The sequence below is a fragment of the Epinephelus moara genome, chromosome 7 (assembly GCF_006386435.1).
Source record: "Epinephelus moara isolate mb chromosome 7, YSFRI_EMoa_1.0, whole genome shotgun sequence".
Classification (NCBI taxonomy): Eukaryota; Metazoa; Chordata; class Actinopteri; order Perciformes; family Serranidae; genus Epinephelus; species Epinephelus moara.
In genome coordinates this window covers 34,871,337-34,891,154 of record NC_065512.1, presented here as the reverse complement: position 1 = coordinate 34,891,154, position 19,818 = coordinate 34,871,337, and the positions used below count along the sequence as shown (strand labels likewise).

General features: G+C 38.8%; 4 protein-coding genes across 8 annotated transcripts in view; 1 reads left to right on the top strand and 3 right to left on the bottom strand.

The window, feature by feature from the left end:
- The window catches only part of pms1 (PMS1 homolog 1, mismatch repair system component), a 40,483-nt gene extending 20,865 nt beyond the window's left edge, over positions 1–19,618 (bottom strand). The window contains exons 1-4 of one of the 3 annotated variants that reach the window (XM_050049578.1): positions 19,540–19,618; positions 1,841–1,984; positions 1,108–1,290; positions 786–888 (exon numbers count right to left, since the gene is read on the bottom strand). In XM_050049578.1, coding sequence (XP_049905535.1) covers positions 786–888; positions 1,108–1,290; positions 1,841–1,972 — 418 coding nt within the window. In that variant the 5' untranslated portion in view covers positions 1,973–1,984; positions 19,540–19,618. Of the gene's footprint in view, positions 1–785; positions 889–1,107; positions 1,291–1,840; positions 1,985–2,920; positions 3,074–19,539 lie in introns of those variants that run through there. The other 2 variants (XM_050049576.1, XM_050049577.1) reach the window with 2 other exon arrangements.
- ormdl1 (ORMDL sphingolipid biosynthesis regulator 1) lies at positions 4,452–10,008 on the top strand. Of its 2 annotated transcripts, none has more exons than XM_050049633.1 (4): positions 4,452–4,600; positions 5,782–5,961; positions 7,686–7,837; positions 9,048–10,008. In XM_050049633.1, exons 2-4 carry the CDS (start codon positions 5,788–5,790, stop codon positions 9,181–9,183), a joined length of 462 nt encoding a protein of 153 aa, XP_049905590.1. In that variant the 5' UTR covers positions 4,452–4,600; positions 5,782–5,787; the 3' UTR covers positions 9,184–10,008. The 2 variants fall into 2 exon arrangements, with proteins under 2 accessions (XP_049905590.1, XP_049905591.1); XM_050049634.1 differs by lacking the exon at positions 4,452–4,600 and adding an exon at positions 4,625–4,778.
- Positions 10,090–19,633, bottom strand: adat3 (adenosine deaminase tRNA specific 3). Of its 2 annotated transcripts, XM_050049613.1 has the most exons (3): positions 19,540–19,593; positions 14,498–14,582; positions 10,092–12,768 (listed from the first exon to the last, which is right to left on the bottom strand). In XM_050049613.1, exon 3 carries the CDS (start codon positions 12,751–12,753, stop codon positions 11,701–11,703), a length of 1,053 nt encoding a protein of 350 aa, XP_049905570.1. In that variant the 5' UTR covers positions 12,754–12,768; positions 14,498–14,582; positions 19,540–19,593; the 3' UTR covers positions 10,092–11,700. The 2 variants fall into 2 exon arrangements, with proteins under 2 accessions (XP_049905571.1, XP_049905570.1); XM_050049614.1 differs by lacking the exon at positions 14,498–14,582 and having other exon boundaries at positions 10,090–12,768; positions 19,540–19,633.
- On the bottom strand, positions 15,160–19,635 carry alkbh6 (alkB homolog 6). Its single transcript, XM_050049629.1, has 2 exons — positions 19,540–19,635; positions 15,160–15,878 (listed from the first exon to the last, which is right to left on the bottom strand). Exons 1-2 carry the CDS (start codon positions 19,550–19,552, stop codon positions 15,169–15,171), a joined length of 723 nt encoding a protein of 240 aa, XP_049905586.1. The 5' UTR covers positions 19,553–19,635; the 3' UTR covers positions 15,160–15,168.
- Positions 19,636–19,818: the final 183 nt, after the last annotated feature.

Below are 19,818 nucleotides of genomic sequence, written 5' to 3'. Positions count from 1 at the left end.
AGAGGAACTGCTTGTAGCATCTTTGATGTTTACTTCACTTAACCCACTCATGGAAATTAGTAACTTCATATTTACGGTACAAGAGAAAATGTGACTGCTGCTAGAGCCACCATTATGCAAGTTGGTGTCTAAATCTGTCAGTGTGACATTGTGATGCATTTCCAGTTAAGCAGTGTTCACAATGACTACATGTACATGCACAAAATATTCCAATTTTTTTTTTTACCTTATTCTGATAAAGACAATATTCCTACTAAGCTGTTTACGTGGCTAAAGAAAATAAATATTCCACTAAAATTCCTGTTTACAACAGCCGTACATACTCCGATTAACATGCCCTAACATGACATTTATCACATCAAAATATGGAAGAGTGAAATGGCTGGAGCTAGGAGCATAGCACCAAATTCTGGGCCCTACGCAGAAGCTTTCTCTGAAGCTCCCTGCCCTTCCTCTCTTGATCCATGTCTCTCTAACACAGCATTTTTCTTTTCTTTTACAAAGTCAGTTTGCTGGGGCACCCAGTAGCTGGTAGAACTGACGCTTCATGTACTAAGGCTATGTTCTTGCTAAAATGCTAAATTCAGAATATCTAAATGGAATATGCTGTTTACATGACCTGCATCAAATTCAGAATATTTTCATATTCACAACAATAGTGGAATATTACCGTGCATGTAAACAAACTTGATGTGTGTATAGTTCCACTTTACTATTTCATTATCTAAAATAGGACTTTGGTTTAGTTGTCCACTACAAGACTGATTCAATTATTGGTGACTTGCCTTGACCTAAGTGAGAAGGCTTCTTAGAAACAATCTCCCCTGTGAAGTTAAGTGTGTAGTGGGTGCTGATGTCATCCTCCTCTGTCTTTGTGATAACAGCCACCTAAAAGAAAAGACAATGAAACACTTTATACAAGTATAGTTTTAAAACCTGGATGTTTGTGTCATTCCTCATATATACTGATCACAGAGTCATCTGTGAAATATTATACATTAATGCATGTATGAAAGTCGTTTTCTTCCCATACTTTTCTTCCCATCTGTCTTGTTTTCTTTTCATATGACTGTAATTCAGTGACTACAATTGTTAAACACTTCTCACCTCAGCCACGGCACAGATGGAGCCCAGTGCCTCTCCTCTGAAGCCATACGTCTCAAGTCGCTCCAAGTCTTCGTGGCTACCGATCTTTGAAGTAAAATGTGCCACGGCCATCACAGGAGTATCTTCAGCTTTGATTCCATGGCCGTTATCACGCACTTCTATCCGATCCAAACCATAGTTCTCCTGCAATATGAAATTGAATAATACTGTAGACTGCATGTGCAAGTGGAGGAAGGAATCAGTACTGTGAGCTGTGAAGATGTAAAGGCACACTTTTACCTGCATGGAAAAATAGAGCTATTCTCCAGGATGTTTATAGCAATGTGTTGTTTCACACTATGCTTTACTTAGATATTTTACTTATTGCATTATCCATCACAACAACAATCTTGCTGTAAATAGGGAAGAAAACACTAATTGACAAGGGCAGTTATACTTTAAAAAAGCAAATCTGGTGACTTTAGAGGTCTACCTCTGCAGTATCAAAGAAACACAGATTTCAAATTTTGAGGGTTAACTTGCTGCACTCAGATGAGTTACAAGAAATATTTAATAAAATGAACAAAAAATAGACTCATGCATCTAGTAGGCAACAACATCTTTATAACTAAAGCCTACCTTTGCTATACATATTGTTTTCAGCTCTATTGAGACAAATCATGCTATAAACAATTCCACTCAATTATATTTTACATTTCTCCGTATTCTTAAGTCTGTCATTTAGACACTGTACCATTTTAACGTCAATGCTTGAGGCCCCAGCGTCCAGGGAATTTTCCATCAATTCTTTCACAACGTTCACCACAGAGGTTATGACCTGGGAGCTGGACAGCAGCCGCACAGTATCTGGAGGCAGCTGCTTCATGATTTCGGGTGTCTGTTGAAGAAAAGTCCCCCATACATTGGTGAGAACAAGCAATTACCAGTACACACAGTTGTTATTATTCATGTTTTCAGATAGGTCCAAAAGTCTCCCTGAGCCAGATGCCTTGCTGGCCTTAACCTAACACCAAAGAAATGCAAAACCAGAGTCATTCATTACAGATTATCAATTGCCCACTTTCAATTGCAATTAGTATTAGTAGTATTAGTAAACATGAACAACTCCCTCCCAAATCAAAATCCAAAAACTAGAGTGCTAAAACTCAAATTTGTGACGCCTACAGGTGTAAAGTCTGGAGCTGCTCCATACACAATTACTTACTATAGATGTTCTAGATGACACAGAGAGAACCCAGGGAAATGCTCTGATCATAAAGATGCGTTTTCTGATTCAGAAATGAGAACGCTACAACAAAATAAAGCTCACCTGGGTATAAAAAAAGAAAACAAATATTTTGTGGTTGCACAAAATCAGTCTCCCATTCACTGTTTGTGGAGCAGCGCCAGACTACATACCCTGTGGTGACACCACAAGTTAGAGACTTATTTCTCTGGTTTCTGGCTTTACGAGAGAGTAGCTCATGCTCAAAAATACTGATTGCACATTCCTAGGCCATGGAAATAACACTTTGCAATTCTTAATTTAGGCGGTGTTTTCCTTTAAGTTTTACGTTATATTAGAATTTGAGAGTGACAGATACCTACAAATGCCAGTTTACTGTTAAACGAAACACTCCAGATACCTTCTTTCAGTCATAACATGATTTAGGCAGAAAACACAAACAAAAACGTGATGTGACGCTGAACACCTTAATAAAATAGTTGGAAAGCATTTATCAATAACGTTAGCTAACCTAACCGCTATGCAAATTATTTGAGCTGCTCATACTCATTAGCTGACCATTAAAAACCGTATTTCGCCAAAACTTACTTGGCGACATTACAACCCATGATAATCCTAATACGAACGTTAAAAATAACTAAATTAAATGGCTGAATACTGACTTAGACGAGTCCTTTTGACTGAAGCCGCCGTTCAAGCTTTCATAAACAACTGGCACGAGCAACACAGCGGAAATGACCTAATTCCCGCCCCCATCATTACACGTTGATTGGTTAGGAGTGACACGAGGGCGGGTTCATAAGACGCTATAAAAAATTTCCACCCTGAGTTCAGACTAACAGGTACTACTATTTTTTTTTTTTAATTCTTTATTGAACAAGCGTAGTGAAGACATTAACATATACACACAGTGCAAACCATACCAGGGGTACATATATACAGAGAAAAAATAATAATAAAGAAAAGAAGAAAAAATGAGATAAATAATATAAAGTAATATAAATTTAAAATACTGTCTCATGAGTTTATATGTAATTTATCAAACATATAGTTTATCAAACATATAGTTCTTTTTATTGCGTTTTTATTCTTGTGGCGCCTTATTGCTGTGCCATATTGTAATAGTGCTTGATAGAAAAGTTAAAAATCTGTTTTAGTGTTCACCCACCTCTTGTTGTTATATGGATATTTCCCATTAATAAAATCAATGGTATAAAAAAACTACTAAGTAAACAATCTTTTTGCACTTCATTACTTTCAAAACACATAAAAAATGTCTTTATCCTGCAATCAAGTTGCTTGCTCAGTTTTTCTTCTCATATAAAGTCAAACATCCACCCAAAATATTCTGGTATACATACAGTGATAAATGGCAGATTGTTCTTCTTCTAATTCACAGAAGGTACAAGAAAATTCAATATAAAGTGTGAATCTCTTCAATGCCTTTTTGCTGGATATATTTGATGTATGATTTTAAAGGAAACCTCTATAACTTTACTATTAAGACAGAATTTGTCACCCACAAGCCAAACATTCTGCCAATTAATTTCATCATGAAGTGAAGCCTTAGATAATCTTACTGAGTTACAGTTTGTATGTGATTCCTAATGTGTTTATTTGGATATTCATTTTTGATAACATCAACTTCCTCAACGAATATACCTCTATTAGGGACAGTTCTCTTTTTATCAGAGGAGGGGGCTGGGGTTTGACTTTATTTTATTTATTTATTGACCCTCCCTGAAGCTACAGAAGATTTCCTTGAGCCTCCCTGAGTGACTGAGGGATATGCATGTCTCTCCCTCCACTGTGAATTAGTTGTGAGATCTTAAAAACGTCTCCTTTGATGTTTGAAAGTTTAAGGAAAATCCTGGAGTTGAAAAAAAGCCTTGGCATTTAACTCTTGTTGTGCATGCTGGTTAGTTTATTTTTGGCAAAAATCTAAATGAGGCATGTACAATAAAGGGGATTTGAGAAAATACAACTATTTTCAGCTTAGATTTGGTTATGTTTTTTTCTGATGGAAGTGTTTGCTCCACATCATGTGCTCAAGGGTCATCTAAAATGTATTAATCCAATGCAGCCTGACAGATGAATTTAGGGCATAAAATGCCCCGAAGATATGGCTTGAAACCACGTCTACTTCCGCTCAGGTCAGTCTACGACGTGCAGACTGCGCTCGTGAATTGCACACAACAACAAGGAGATAAACCATTTCTCTCCATAGCAGTTTGTTTCCATAAATACCTCCACTGCTCGCTACTACCTGTAAGTTTTACATCGCTTGGTGTGTGGGAGTCTTTTGTTACACTTTTAACCATATAACATTTGTTAATCACGTAATGACGCTGAACAACTTGGTTGAGACTAGTGGTGGTTTGGTCCGGGCTATGTACTGGAGACGAAAACATGTCCAAGGGACGTCTCGTGTGTACCCATCTTCTTGGTAAGGCGAGATAGACTTTCAGGTATAGATAAAATCAGTTTACATTTAGTCACCAAGAGGTGTTATCCGTTTGATTTAATGTAATTGTTAAAGTAAAGGTAACGTTATTTTAACAGTCATGCAGTTTGCTATTGCTACGAAAAGAAATCAGCGAATAGTCTGAATCAGTGACAGTGGCTGAGCACCAAAGCACATATTATTTGTAACGTTAACGTCATGTAACTTAAGTCAAATATTGTCTAATGATTGCAACCAGTTGTCAGTCCTTCCTGTCGTTGCAGATTTAGGCTTTCTACAAGAAATCGTCTCGTCATCAGTTATATTATCAGACTGTATGTATTCATCACTTTATGTATCAACTTTGAATCCTTTCGACTGATGTGAGCACTAGTATCCCAAATGTAGCAGATAGCTTCATGTTACACTGGGGTGATTGAAGACAGTCATTTGGCTTCTGCGATGTTGGACTAAGACTTGGTCGAAAGTCATCATAAGATACAGTCTTCTCATCCACAGCAAGGTTTTAAACAATTGTCAGTTGTCAAAATGTAATCTGGCTGGTAAATAATGACATTGACAGCTTAATGTTGCATTGGGCCTTTTTGGGAATGTGGAGCAAAGTCATCAATTCCTTTAGTGACTGCACTTTAAGCTCATTTCGTTGTCTTTAATCCACTGTACAGCTAGAAATGTGCCAGAGGGTAAAGTTCAGTAAGATTACACAAGGTGTCAGGTTTTTTTTGTTACCACATTTAGACCTGCAGGGAGAGCAAAGTGCTACAAGGGCATTTAGGCAACAAGATTTGTTTCTTCAATAAATCTTCACCATCCAGAAAATTGTAAATGATGAAGGTCTGCTCTCATCTGCACAGAATGTATTTGCAGAGTATATCTGACATGTTCAGGGCTCCATGAAAGTGTTAGTGTTATTACCATGGGGGTACAACTGTGGCACAGAAATACATACTGATTTGTGAATATCTGTATTGTTTTGTGTTCACAGACCAGAATGAATGTGGGTGTGGCACACAGTGAGGTGAACCCAAATACTCGGGTTATGAACAGTCGAGGGATCTGGTTGACCTATGCCCTTGGTGTTGGAATACTTCACATTGTGCTCTTGAGCATACCCTTCTTCAGCGTGCCAGTGGTGTGGACTCTAACTAACGTTATACACAACTTTGTAAGTTACATTGTAAAACTGTCACTGCTTCCCACCATGCCAAGCATAATAACTAGGCCATTCAGATTATTGTTCTCCGGAATGGTAAATATTTTTGATTTAAGGGTGTGAAAGAAGATATTTTGAATACCACAAAGTCAGTTGTAGCCTCACAAGCCAAATGAATTGCTTAACAGGCCAGTGTCTGTTATGTTCTGCCTGGCCCGGTGCTTGTGTGTGCTTGTTAAAATATGCTCTATTTTGGGGAGGCTGTTTTTGTGGCAGCCTGACGCATGACCTATTATGATAATTTCCCCACTCCACATTAGGTCTGTAGACAAAACTGACCTTTCATTGTTACGTGGCTGGCCTCAAATAGTAGACACAAAGTCGATCTGTGTGACATCATCAAGCAGCGCAAGCTCGAAGTGCAAGCAGTTTACGAGGATTGTGTATCACAGCCAATACGGAAGGCTATTTACAGTAAGGGCTAAGGTCAACTATAGCCTATTGTTTTCTACACAATACAACTGCAGTGTGCTGATTATACCTTGGCTGTATGTCAGCATTTTAGTTCTCTTTCTCTTCCATCTTTAATGCAGGTTTTCAATTTAAAGCTGCATTCTTGTGTTTTGACATAGAGGCATGTCATTGGTGTCATTCCCAAGATAGCTGACTTCTCAATAAATTTGCATCATTCCATCCTTTTTTGGCTCTGGAACGTGTATTTATCAAGAGCCACAGCACCAGACAGCAGCTGTGTTGTTTCTATTGAGATTCTTCTGCCTGCACTTTCTGCCTTTTAGGGAAATTCCCCCCTTTTTCAAAATTATTCCAGTTATTCCTGTGGTCTTAGACAGTCAAAAACTATCAGTAAAGATGAACAGCTCTTTCCCAAATCCAAAAACTAGGGTGCTAAACCTCAAATTTGTGATGTCATATGGTATAACATCTGGAGCTGCTCCACGGATAGTAAATTGGGAAAATTGTTATTATAGATACTGAGAGCACTAAGGGGAATGTTCTGTATTTATTGGTCCATTTTCTGTTGCAAGAGAGAACCCTGAGAACCCTACAGTTGAATAAAGCTCACTTGGGTGTAGACAAATCACAGTGATGTCACCCTAACAGCAACAATCACTTCCGAGTAGTCAACTGGAGATTGATTTCTGTTGCCGAGATATGTAAAATCTGCATTTCTGTTGTCATTTTCAGCCATAACTGCAGTGTTTTAGGATATATAAGGTCAGCATGGTGGTAGATCATGTTAATATATTGACTGAACTTTCCTAGATCATGGAAAAAACACATTTGAATTCTTAATGTAGGTGGTGTTCCCCACTGACAGATAATTGAATTTCCCCTAGGGGATGAATAAAGTTATTCTTATTCTTCTTTAAACGCTGTGCAGCTCAGATACCAAAAGTCATTGTTCTCTTTCTTCTTGCTAGTTTGTCAAACAAGGGGAAAAGTAAACGCAGAGTTTTATACTACAGCCAGAAGCTCAACACAATGTATTTGCAAAAAAATCCCTAAACCTGTTTTAGAAGAAATGGTCTAACTCCTTTTTCACACTTTTATTCCCATATATTGTGAACATCAGTCATAACCTACAGTATTATCTAAGTTATCATGGAGTAAATGATGAAAGATGGAAACAGAAACTCCATTTAATCAGTCTGCTATGGTGTTGTTATTTACAAACTGCAATCACTGCTTTACTGGCTATGTTTTTGTCTCCACAGGGAATGTATGTCTTTATGCATGCAGTGAAAGGCACACCTTTCGAGACACCTGACCAAGGAAAAGCCAGACTTCTTACACATTGGGAACAGCTTGACTACGGCGTGCAGTTCACTTCATCTAGAAAGTTTTTCACCATCTCCCCAATCATTCTGTATGTATTAGATATCATGTAATTCTGTCTTTGCACTGATTTAGACATGGATATGGAGAAGTAAAACTTAATAGTTTTATCCAATCCTGGGTCATTCCCACAGACTACCAGACAGAAAGGAAAGCATTTTAACATCATCATCATCATTAGATATGGTGATTGTGACAGCAGCATTTAAGGGTAACTCAACCTGGACTCTGTTTTCCCATATGTTTGTGTCTAAGTGACTAATGGGAACAACAGCTTTTGATACTGGTCCAGTATTGAGCGAGAGGGCAGAAGTCTGCAGCAACGAAACAGGCTGCAATGTAACCACTTGGGGCAATTGTGCATCAATAATTTACATCCAATAAAAGTCTTTGTTTTTGCCACTGACAGCCTTAGATTATTATTGTAAGTGTCCAACAACATTGTGGAAAGGATCTTTACAGTGACAGACTTTTGTGTTAAAGAGTAAACTAATTTTTGTGTGACTTGAAACAACCCTCAAGTTGCTATGGGCAAATACACCAGACTCCATTTAAATAAACAGTAATTTTAGCATGAATAAAGCCAGCATATTCTCACATCTAACTGGATGAATAAGGTTTTATTCCAACCAAACCAGAGTTTGAGATTGTCAGAACAGTGGAAAGACAAACCAAGATGGCTTTTGTGATTTTTGTTTTGTTTTTGCAGACTTCTAATAAAGTGTGTTTTTCGATGATAAAATCACTTTTTATTTAAATGGAGTCTGGTGGGTTTGGCGATGGCGATTTCGAGGCGGTTTCTGGTTAAACAAAAAGGATCTGGTTTTTTTTTGTTTTTTTTAACAAACAGGTCTATCTCAGTAGGGATCCTTTCCATGATGTTGTCAGAAACTTAGAAAAACAATCGGAGCCTGTCACTGACAAAAACAAACAATTTAAGTGGAAGTAAATCTACAATGCACAGTTGCCCCAAGTGGTTACATTGCAGCATGCATTGCTGCTGCCAGCTGCAGTCATCTCACTCAAAATTGGACCAGTTTCAAGAACTGTTGTTGCCATTAGTCACTTAGACAGAAAAACATGAGAAAATTGGGCCCAGGTTAAAAAATACCGAAGTTACCCTTTAACTGTTGTGTAACTGTCATTGAAACTGAAATTTATATGAATCCTCTCATTGCCTATTTCTCGTATCAAGAGGGATTTTTTTTTTTGTAACGAACCCATCTGTTTTGCTTCCACAGATACTTCTTGGCAAGTTTCTACACAAAGTATGACACAGCACACTTTGTCATAAACACTGCCTCACTTTTGAGCGTCCTGATCCCCAAGCTGCCACAACTACACGGAGTGAGGATTTTCGGCATCAACAAGTATTAAGTTATTGTAAATGCTGTGCCTCATAGCAACAGAAGTTAATTCCTGTGTAGTCTGTACCGCTGATGTGTGTACTAAGTCATACAGTTTGTGTAAACGTCACAGTCGTCATTTAGATATCAGGTTTAAGATGAAATGTTTAAAACAAAAAAAAAGCAGGTTTAGGTCTGTAGATGACAGGATGCCATATGCATAACTAACTTATGTGAATATTTAATGATGTATTTTTGGCCTGCATAGACCTGGGCTGGCCCAGGCATCAGTGAGGCTTTTGGTTAATTTCTTTTCTTTGCCCTTAATTCACATGGCAACACAAATTGTGTATGAGTCTGTTTCTAGCCACAAAGATGTCCCAAATGTATTTTTCAAAGATGTTTACTTCCTAAGGGTAGGGCCTTGTGGCTCACTGTTTATTGGTACACTCTCATTTTGTATTGGGTGTCAATCCTCTTCGTGCTGAGCGAAGAATGGAATCATACTCTTTATTTGCACGATTTCCTTGGTATGTGAATCATTTCTTGTTTGTAACTCAATCAAAACAGGGCAGGCTTTTTTTCATTGTACAGTTTTTTTTTGGTGAATGTTATGCCCTGTGTGTTAAAGAACAAGTCCTGTGTGTAGAAATGAGACAAAATACTGTTGTCTGATTAAGTGTTTACTGAGGGAGGTCTATCCTGTCTCTGTGATCAACTTACATTCATGTAGCTGCTCTCTTTAAATCATGACTTTTGTTACCATCAAAGCAGCTAGTCCTGCTTTGTTTGGCCATAGCCCATAGCTCTTGATATTTCTTGTTCTTAATCTTATTAAAATGTTTGTGCCCTCAAAGTGTTTCATCTGTTGTGGCAGTGCATTGCATAGTTCTCAATGATAAGGGAGTATCAGGAATGTAATGAGACTTTCTGGGTACGTTCCACAAAGGAAAAGTTACATAATTTGAGGATTTTATCAGATTATTAAATCATTTTACACATGGTGTTCTTTAAAGTTGAATACAAAACATATTTTACAGCCAATTTTGACCTGAGAAGTAAGACTGACAGTCCTTGCTATATAAGAAAAGGCATCACACCCGCCTGACCTGGGAGTTTGACATACAGTAAAATATATGTAATGATGGAGTATTACAACAAATTGCACAGGAATAACACAAAGCTTTGAAACAATCACATAAATGCATAACAATGCCATGTAACTTAAGTTGTACACAATGTAGAAAGAAAAATTTGACATGCTTTGTAAGTTGCTGGTTAATGTCAGATTTCACATAATCTTTGAAGGTGCAGTATGAGATTCTGGAGAAAGATTTTAGATTAATTCCCAGGTCATCAAATACCAACACTTTGGCCCAATTCCATTCCTTATTTTTACCCCTGTTGCGAGTGCCCCTTTGCATTTCTGCCTTTTTGCCTTACAGAGTTACAAGGGGGTAGTGATGTAATAAAAAAAAGTGTCATGCACAAATCAGCTATAACAAGGTAATGATGGCTAGCTACCTAGTTAGCTACTGAGAGATCAGCATACTACTAGCATTTTTTGCATGATGTTTTGCTGAAAAAAGCACCACAATAGCCAGAGCCTACATTGAAATTATATTAAACTAATATAATACAGTGTTTATCGGAATATTAAATCTTCAAGAAAATACAGTTATGGGTTTTGTTTTGTAAAAACCATCTTACTGATGATTTTTTAACAGTTGAGTGTGTTTGAAAAAACTCCGTTTGGAACCCCGTGTAGCTCTAACATTTTACCCTACCCCTTGCCTAAACAGAATGGAGTAATTCTAGGAGGTAAGAATGCATCTGACACAGAGACAATCTGCTTTTGTGAGCTACATGTGTGAAAGGGAAACTCTAGACAATGTATGGTGTATGAGAAAACAACTTATCTTTCTTCAGATTGCATACTGCACCTTTAAAGAACAAGGACACAAAGTTAATAGCAGAGGCACTCCATCTGCCATCCTGGACCAGCTCTTCCAAGACTCCAACCTTGATACATTAAACTTAAAACAGAATCTTCGCAAGTTAACATTTGCTGTTTTATAGTCACGTAGTTGGAACTGTATTTCTACTGGTGTGACTGACATCCCCTGCAGGTTAATGTGACAGAACAATGCTTAGTTTTTGTTTGAGCTGGTAGGTGGTAACAACTGTAAATGTGAAAACTTCAACACAAAGAAGCAGCAGCTATTAAAGAAGGGGGATAATGCAGCTAAATACTGAATGTAAAGGAATAGTTCAGTTCATTAAGCTATTTGCAAAAGATTTTATATTTATATGTAAAAAAAATGCTCCCTCATCTGAACCTATGAACTAAAACTCTTACAAAACTTTTTTTTTTTTTAATTCTTCCAGTAAGGCTGTGAATTAAAGGTCACTGTCAAACAGCTGTGGGAAAGTCAGCACTATGGTGGGAACCTCTTTATTGGCTTTCATCAACACACATGCTCTCGATACAATGACCAATGGATTAAAAACGTTATTTAAAAAAAATGCTCACCTAAAACATTTTTAACTATTTTTTCGGTATACTCTCTCTTTTGATGTGGCTTTCCAGACCGTTGAGATCGTAACACTGCTTATCCAACACTCCTTTATAAACCTCAAAGTGATGGTTCAAATCTTTCTGTGAGTGGATTTTATATTTGGTCCCTAAGGCCCCGTCTGCAGAGGCAGTCCCATAGAAGACACGACCTATCCGGGAGTGTACAAGTGCCATGGCACACATAACACAAGGTTCTCGGGTCACGTAAAGGTCATACCCAGTGCATATGTACGGTTGAGAGCCCACCTCTGCATCAGGAATGCTTTGAAGGGTGTCTGAGTTTGGTGAAGTAAATCGGCATGCAGAGTATCTGTCAAAAGAATAACATCCTCCCCCTTGGCTCCGAGCCACGAGGTCAATGCAGACCATGACTGCGTGATGAAGAGGATGGTCACCTCTGCAGTCATGGCCTACTGCAATGATTTTTTCCGTTGCTGGGTCGACCACCACAGCCCCCACTGCCTCCATTCCTAACTCATTCCCTGCAGTAGCAGCAGTCAAAGCAGACATCATGTACATCTGCATACTGGCTTTCTGAGGCGGACTGAATAGCTCTCCTCGCAGGGCGACAGTCACCTGTTTGTCCTCATGAAAGGAGGTGGGCCAGTGTTTGCTCGCGAGCTCAAACTGGGGTCGAGTCAAGGGGGGACATGCAGGGACCTTTACTACAAAAGGCTCACCTAATCCGTCACATCTGACTCCACCTGAGGGGAGCAGAGAGTCAATGCTGACCACCTTCACATCTGGTGCCTCACTGACGAGGCACACGAGGACTTCCAGAGGATGAGGGCTGCCTTTCTCCTTCACTGCCCGCACCCTCTTGATGTGCTGGAGGCCATTCAGTGGGTAGAGGCTGCTCAGCTCCCGGATAAGTCGAGATGTCTCTTTCTTGTTGACAATGGGTGCAGCGAATGCCTCTATCAGCTTGACGTCTTGTGACTGCTCATCTGACAGTACAGGATAAGCAACCCAGGAGTCAGTGTCACACACAGAGCCTTTCCAGCGTTTCGTCTGTGGTTCCATTGTTTTCGTGTTCCCCTGTGAAATATGATTTCACACCAGAGTGAAACGATGTCAGTGCATTTTCAGGACAGAGCACATGAGGCCAAGACTTTCAGTTGTGCAGGACAGAAACTAAGCTCAGTCTATATGATACAACAGCCCAAAATACCTGCTGCTTTGCATTATTATATAAATGTATATATTTATTAGCAAAGTCAAGCTGGCAGGAGGTGTATAGGTAGATTTTCTGATAGTATATTATTCAGGCATGAAGTATAGCACTAGTTTTTTGAATATGTTTTTCTGACCTCTACAATAAAATGCAACATTTTGTATCCATGTGAGCTGAAATGTGGATTTGAATTACAGTACCTGCATGCTTAGTGTTAAAGTAAAGTAGATTTATAGAAGAGCCCAATCGATACTGGATTTTTGTGGCCAATATTGACATTTATGCCCAAGAGTTTTAAAAAATAAATCTTATAATATACTGGCCATTAAGAAACCCTAAATTTGGTTATTAAAGAGTTGTGACCAACATATGTATTCAGCAAGGCAACTGAGAGTTGAAAAACATAATTGTCTTTGGCATTTCTGTACACCATAACTTTTGGGCACCCCTGGTCAAAATTTTGTTTACTGTGACTAGTTAAGTGAGTAGAAAATGAACTGATTCCAAAAAGCATGAATTTGGCAGTGAGGACACAGGAAAGGTTTTCTTCTGATGACTCTTCCATGAAGATCATAATTATACAGGTGTCACTGTACAGTAGAACAGTGCACCACCATTCCAGAGTCTGATAAATCTTCCTGCAGGTCTTTTGCAGTCAAACAGGGGTTTTGATTTGCCTTTCTAACAATCCTATGAGCAGCTCTCTCAGAAAGTTTTCTTGTTCTTCTAGACCTCAACTTGACCTCCACAGTTCCTGTTAACTGCCATTTCTTAATTACATTATGAACTGAGGAAACAGCTACCTGAAAAGACTTTGCTATTTTCTTATAACCTTCTCCTGCTTTGTGGACATCAGTTATTTCAGTTTTCAGAGTGCTAGGCAGCTGTTTAGAGGAGCCCATGGCTGTTGGTTGTTGGGACAAGGTTTTGGGAGTCAGAATATTTATAAAGCTTTGAAATTTGCATCACCTGGCCTTTTCTAATGATGACTGTGAACAAGCCATAGTCCTAATTGGTTGGACTTGTTTGGAGCTGTTAAATAAATTCATAAATAAACAATGCATACACAAAACAAGACCAATAATAACTTTATATCCACTTTATGTATATAGTGCTCAGACATGAAGCTGATGAATCAACAAAAACTCATTCCAATTTAATTATCAAATAATGACTACAATCATTCCTCAACTGAAAAATTATAAACAAATTTAAGACACCATTCTCCCTTCAAATACTTAATATATGAATCCATAACTTAAAGGTCCAGTGTGTAACATTTAGGGGGGAGTTAGTGGCACCTAGTGGTGAAGATTGCAGATGGCAACCAGCCTACACTTATCATGGTTAGAATTCTTTCAATGTTCTTTGTTCAGGAGGTTTTTAGCGTGTGCCAAATTATCCGCAGAGGTCTCTTCCTCTCCAAAACAAACAGACCAGGTGATTTATACTGCTAAAACACCAAATGATGCAGTTTCTTGTTACAAATCAGTGTTGCTTCTACACTGTTTGGCACATCACAGACATGCTACTAGCACAGCACCTGCTAATGTGTGCTCACTTGTTTTCCCTGTTAATTTTACATGTGCTCACCTTATTTCTGATCCAGATGTTCAGGAAGTTTTTACTGCAAGCTGAATTATCCGCAGAGGTCTCTTCCACTCCAAAACAAACAGACCTGGTGATTTAAACCAGTAAAAACACTGAATAAAGCAGTTTTATGATTAAAAAAAAAAAAAAAAGTTTTTCCAATACTGCATGTTGCTGAGGTGCTGCTAATTACGGTGATGGACCAGAAAACAACAAAATACAAATGGTCCTATCTAAAGCTAGTGTTTGGTTTATCTATTCTGGGCTACTGTAGAAACACTGCAGTGCAACATGACAGACTTCATGGACAAGGACCTGCTCTCTATGTAGGTTTAAACGGCTCATTCTAAGGTGATGAATACACTAGGAAAAACATACTTATTATATTACATTCAATTTCTGCCGATATATCCCCCTAAATCCTACGCAGTGGACCTAAAAACAATTTCTAGTTGGAACCCTCTGAGTATTGTCACCTTTGATAATGTCCAGCAGTGAGATCACTTGAGGCAGCACAGATATTTCACAAAGCAGGAGGTGATCCTTTATAGACACATGCGAAATATACTTTATAAAGCAGCCTGAATATCATTTTGTTATTATGCTGGATGTTGTCAGTGGCAAATACAGCATGTATTGCCATATCAAACAATAGGTCAACATGCATTCTGTCTTCATTTCCTCCCCAGCATAAGCTTTGTCTTCAAAACTTTGGGCACATGTCGTATGGTCAGTGACACTCTGGTGCCTCGGGTCAATGTCTCTCCTGGCAAGGCCCCAGCGGCAGACAGGTTCACCACCTTGTCGGTTAGCATGTCCTGGCCACGGGGCAGGATGCCATGAAGGAGACGCTGGTACATTTCATCCTGCAGGATCAGAAGACTGCGCGGCTTCACCAGCAGGGACAAGAGAAAGCGGTTTTCCTCTGTCTGTGGCACATCATCTTCCTGGCTGCTGACAGGCGTGTAGAAGTCCAGGAGGGTGTGAGAGCCCAGGCTGATGGTGGTGACAGTAGGGTGGTACAGGGGGCCGTCTTCATGAGGCATAATCCCTTCCCCTTGTTTATACTCATTCACCAACACATGATTGGCTGTTTTTCCACTGAATGCACCCAGAGAGGAAATTTTCTCACAGTATGTCTGGAGCCAGTCAGGAATCTTTTCTGCTAGCATGCCTTTGGGACACGGTAACCCTCCCCAGTTCTGAAGCCTTCTGCCTGACAGCTGGGTCCATTTAGTTTTGGGAGACTTGTACACCTGTTGCAGAAGGTAGGACTCTTCATCTTCCGATATGAAATCTGGGATGTAATACACTGTTGGAGGGGCATCATTTACGACAAACTGCTTCAATTCTTCCAAAATACAAGCTGGGTGTTCCATGCCTCCTTTAGAAAAGTCAACATGAAATGCTTGTTAAAACCCAACTCAAAAAAGTGCTAAAGCTAACCTCCACAGAGAGTTAGGTGTACGACAACCATGTTTGATAACAACTGTAAAACTGACTGACTCTACATCTAAACAATTAACTGTTAAACATACAGGTCAGGTAATCTAATTAACAAGTTAATAATAAAAAATCTGCTAGTGTTATCTGCTAGCAGCAGGACGTCCCTTATCATGCTGGGAGCATTAACAACTTTCTGCTCCTTCCAACCCCTTGTGTATACTGTATGCCAACAAACCAAAAATAGGTCAAACAGATTGTATGATCTATTACAAGTTCACTGACACATATGAAAAGGGTACTGGTTTGTTCCTTTGTCATAAAAGGGATAGCTATTTTTTGAAGTGGGGTTGTATGAGGTACTTATGGCCAGTGTATTACATACACCCCCACTTTGGAGGCTTAAGTTCAACACAGAGGCTAAGCAATATACTGCTGAGGATAAGGGCTAGCAACGCAACATATTTTAGCCACGTAAAAAAGTCCCACCTGAAAAAATTAATATATAAATGTATGCTATATTGAGAGTATTTTCACAGGACAAGCCTGTTCCAACGGGAAGCCATTAGTGGCTTCATTTCCCCATCTTTGCTCTATCAAAGCCACCAGACTGATGGTCTAATGCGGCTTTGAACAGTTTGTGACTTTGGCAATTAAAAGGGTTTGTTCAGATTCACCAAAGTCACACAATAACACAAACAAACTAACTGCTAGTAACAGAGCAGCAGCGCCTGTGTTCGGCAATGTTAAATCACTGTTTTTCTTGATGGAGTCCGGCTTTAAAGACAGCATTACAATGACATATTTTTACCTTTGGAAATAAACTGATACGTATATTTTTAGGTGGGACTGATTTAAGGTGGCTAGAATACTTTTTGTCGCTGACTCCTCCACAGCAGTTGATTGCTTAGCTTCTATGTTGGACTCCAGCCTGCTTCTCCAAACTGGGGGCGTGCTGACTGACATGGACTGTTTGTAATATACTATCTTTGAAAATCTGAACTGTCCCTGTAAACACTCCAGTCTGCAAGAGAAAATTCACAAATGGTTACATCACATACAAATGTATGTAATGTTGCCTTAAATGTTGTGTTACTTAGGAACTTTCTGGTGGTAGAAATGGTTTTGACTCTGCTCCTAGTCTAAAACAATACCAAAAATAAGTGTTAAACAGATGGATTGAATGGTGAGTCTTTCTATTAATCCTTTAAAAAACCATTGCCCGATGATGCCTCAACATAACGTTACAAGAAAAATGTCAATATGCTACACTGTATTTCAACTGTACCTAAGATTATATTATGTTGCCTTTATACAACACTGATTGTTTTAGCAAATGTCTCAGAAACTCTGCCAGCTTTGTCAACAATACACTACTTTGTTCCTGAGTTAGGGACTTGTCAGAGGTATGGGGTGTGACTTTATTTTATTTAATCTTGAGCCCCCCTGAACAAACAAACATTTTTCCTTGAGCCTCCCTGAGTGACTGGAAAATTCATGACCTTGCCTCCACCATAAATTAGATATTAGATCTTTTTAAACCTAGTCTTTGATGACTGAAAGTTAAAGGTGAAGTCAAAATCCTGGAGTTGAAAAAAGCCTCGGTTTTTCCCTCTTGTCGTGCGTGTTGGTTAGTTAGTACAAAAGGTTTATTAGTGGCCAAATTTTAATTGAAACGTAGAATAAAGTGATTTTGATGAACAATCACTACTTTAAGATCAGATCTGGTTATGTTTTTTATGATGGAAGCATTTGTTGCACATGAGGTTTCCAAGGACCTTTGGAAATTTAAAAATTCAATGATAATTTGCAAATGTGAAGATTGCTCTTTTTGGAGCATATTGTACCCCGTTGTAAACTGCCCACTTGTGGCCCTCCTATCAGAAGACCAACATGCAAAGACTTAATCAGGCCTTAATGGAGGACTGCTTCTTAAGCTTCCACGATGGTGCAATGCCAGCCAAATGTTTGTAAATGTTGATGTGCCTACCTGCCCTGGTTTCATACAAAATCTTATATATCGATATATGTGCAGGCCCTCTGTCTATAGACGGAATCGCCTTGTTGTTTGCATTTACTTCCGGGTAGAAAACCGGCGCGTCAGTTTAATGAAGACGAACGAAAAGTAAGCTATATATATCATCGTTTGGAATAATTTGATGTTTGTAAAGTCTATAAAACAAATGATTGAACAAACATTACTACTTCTGTGTGCATGTTTTTGTAATTAGTCATGGTTATCGTAGATTAGCTGAGCTAACGGTTAACTCGTATTTATGAGGTAGTTATAAATATCCATGTATTGGACAGGAGGAAGCTTAGCAGGGTCAGTAAACCACCCATCACTGATATTATAGGGGTCTGGAAGTGGCACGATGGCATCTCCAACATGGAGCTGCAATTTCTCTTTATAAAGATTATAATCTGATGTGTCTAAACCAACAGCATAGGTGGACAACTGACTCATCTTTCCTTTGCTCTTGATGGTCCTGCCTGTCTTGTGCATCTTGTTATTTACTCCTGCTTCTTCTCACCTTCCTCATCTCTGCCTCTTCTTATTTACTCCTGCCTCTTATTTAAATATTGTCTCCTTATAATTCTTATTTATCCCTTCTTCCTCTCATCTTCTTACTCCTGCCTCTTATTTACTCAAGCTTCTTCTCATCTTCCTCCTCTCTGCCTGTCTTACCCTGGTTCAATACTTTTTCTGTAGAGGTGGATAACGTGAAAATCATGAATGAAACACTGTTCAACCATCGCCATTTCCAATATTTTGTTTATTAAAGCAGATCGTCAACATCAACACACCACTTGTTACATTGCTGGCCAGAGGCTGGTTTGCGAGGCTACTGGCACTACTGTGTAGCTAACTTTGACAGCTAACCGTTAGCTCAGCTAATCTACGATAACCATGACTAATTACAAAAACATGCACACAGAAGTAGTAATGTTTGTTCAATCATTGGTTTTATTCTAAACGATGATATATATAGCTTACCTCTCGTTCGTCTCGCTCATCTTCATTCAACTGACGCGCCGGTTTTCTACCCGGAAGTAAATGTAAACAACAAGGCGATTCCGTCTATAATGTCTTATATCGTATTTTTGTACATAGACGATTGTCTGTTTTTTTTGTGTGGTACACTTTCTCTGTGTCCTTATTAAAGTAATTATTATGTTGTTATTATTTCTGATTTTACAGTTTCTGGCAATGATAAATGCTGTAGGTGTGGAAGGCATATTTTCTTTAAAAATCAACTGTAAAATAAACACAAAATACAACCATTTAAATTTGTGTGCGCCTGCTCTGAACCTCACCAACGTTTACAAAATTACTTAACATTCCTGCCCTTTTTTTTGCACCACCCCCTCTCCCCATGAGTAACGAACAGTCCCTTGTCGTGCGGTTTTTATCACAAGTTCTGCATTTCTGGTGCTCGAGAAGGCAGCACAACCCACTACGTGGGACAGGCAAAGACGGTGGGACAGGCTCTTAAAATGTTAAACAGCGCCATTTTTGTAACACACAGCACAGCCCGCTACCCACAGAAACATAAAAACGGACACGTTTTACATTTGAAGTGACACAACATCAAGTTTACCTTTTTGCGACATCCAAAGTTTGATTAAAAAAAAAAACACTGTTTGATCAGAAGGCTCAGTCAACCGCTCGACTCCATGCTTACAGTATTGTGCAGCTGACTAAAATGTCCCCTAAACGGAAGCGTATCAGTTTTGGACCGATGCTTCATTCTCTGAATGATTTTGTCAAATTGTAAGGTATTCGAAAGTATAAAAACGACAGTTAAATTGTGATTTTTCCCATATATTTTTGTTGGTGTCTAACTTTGATGTGTGTGCCTTAATCTAAATTCACAAAC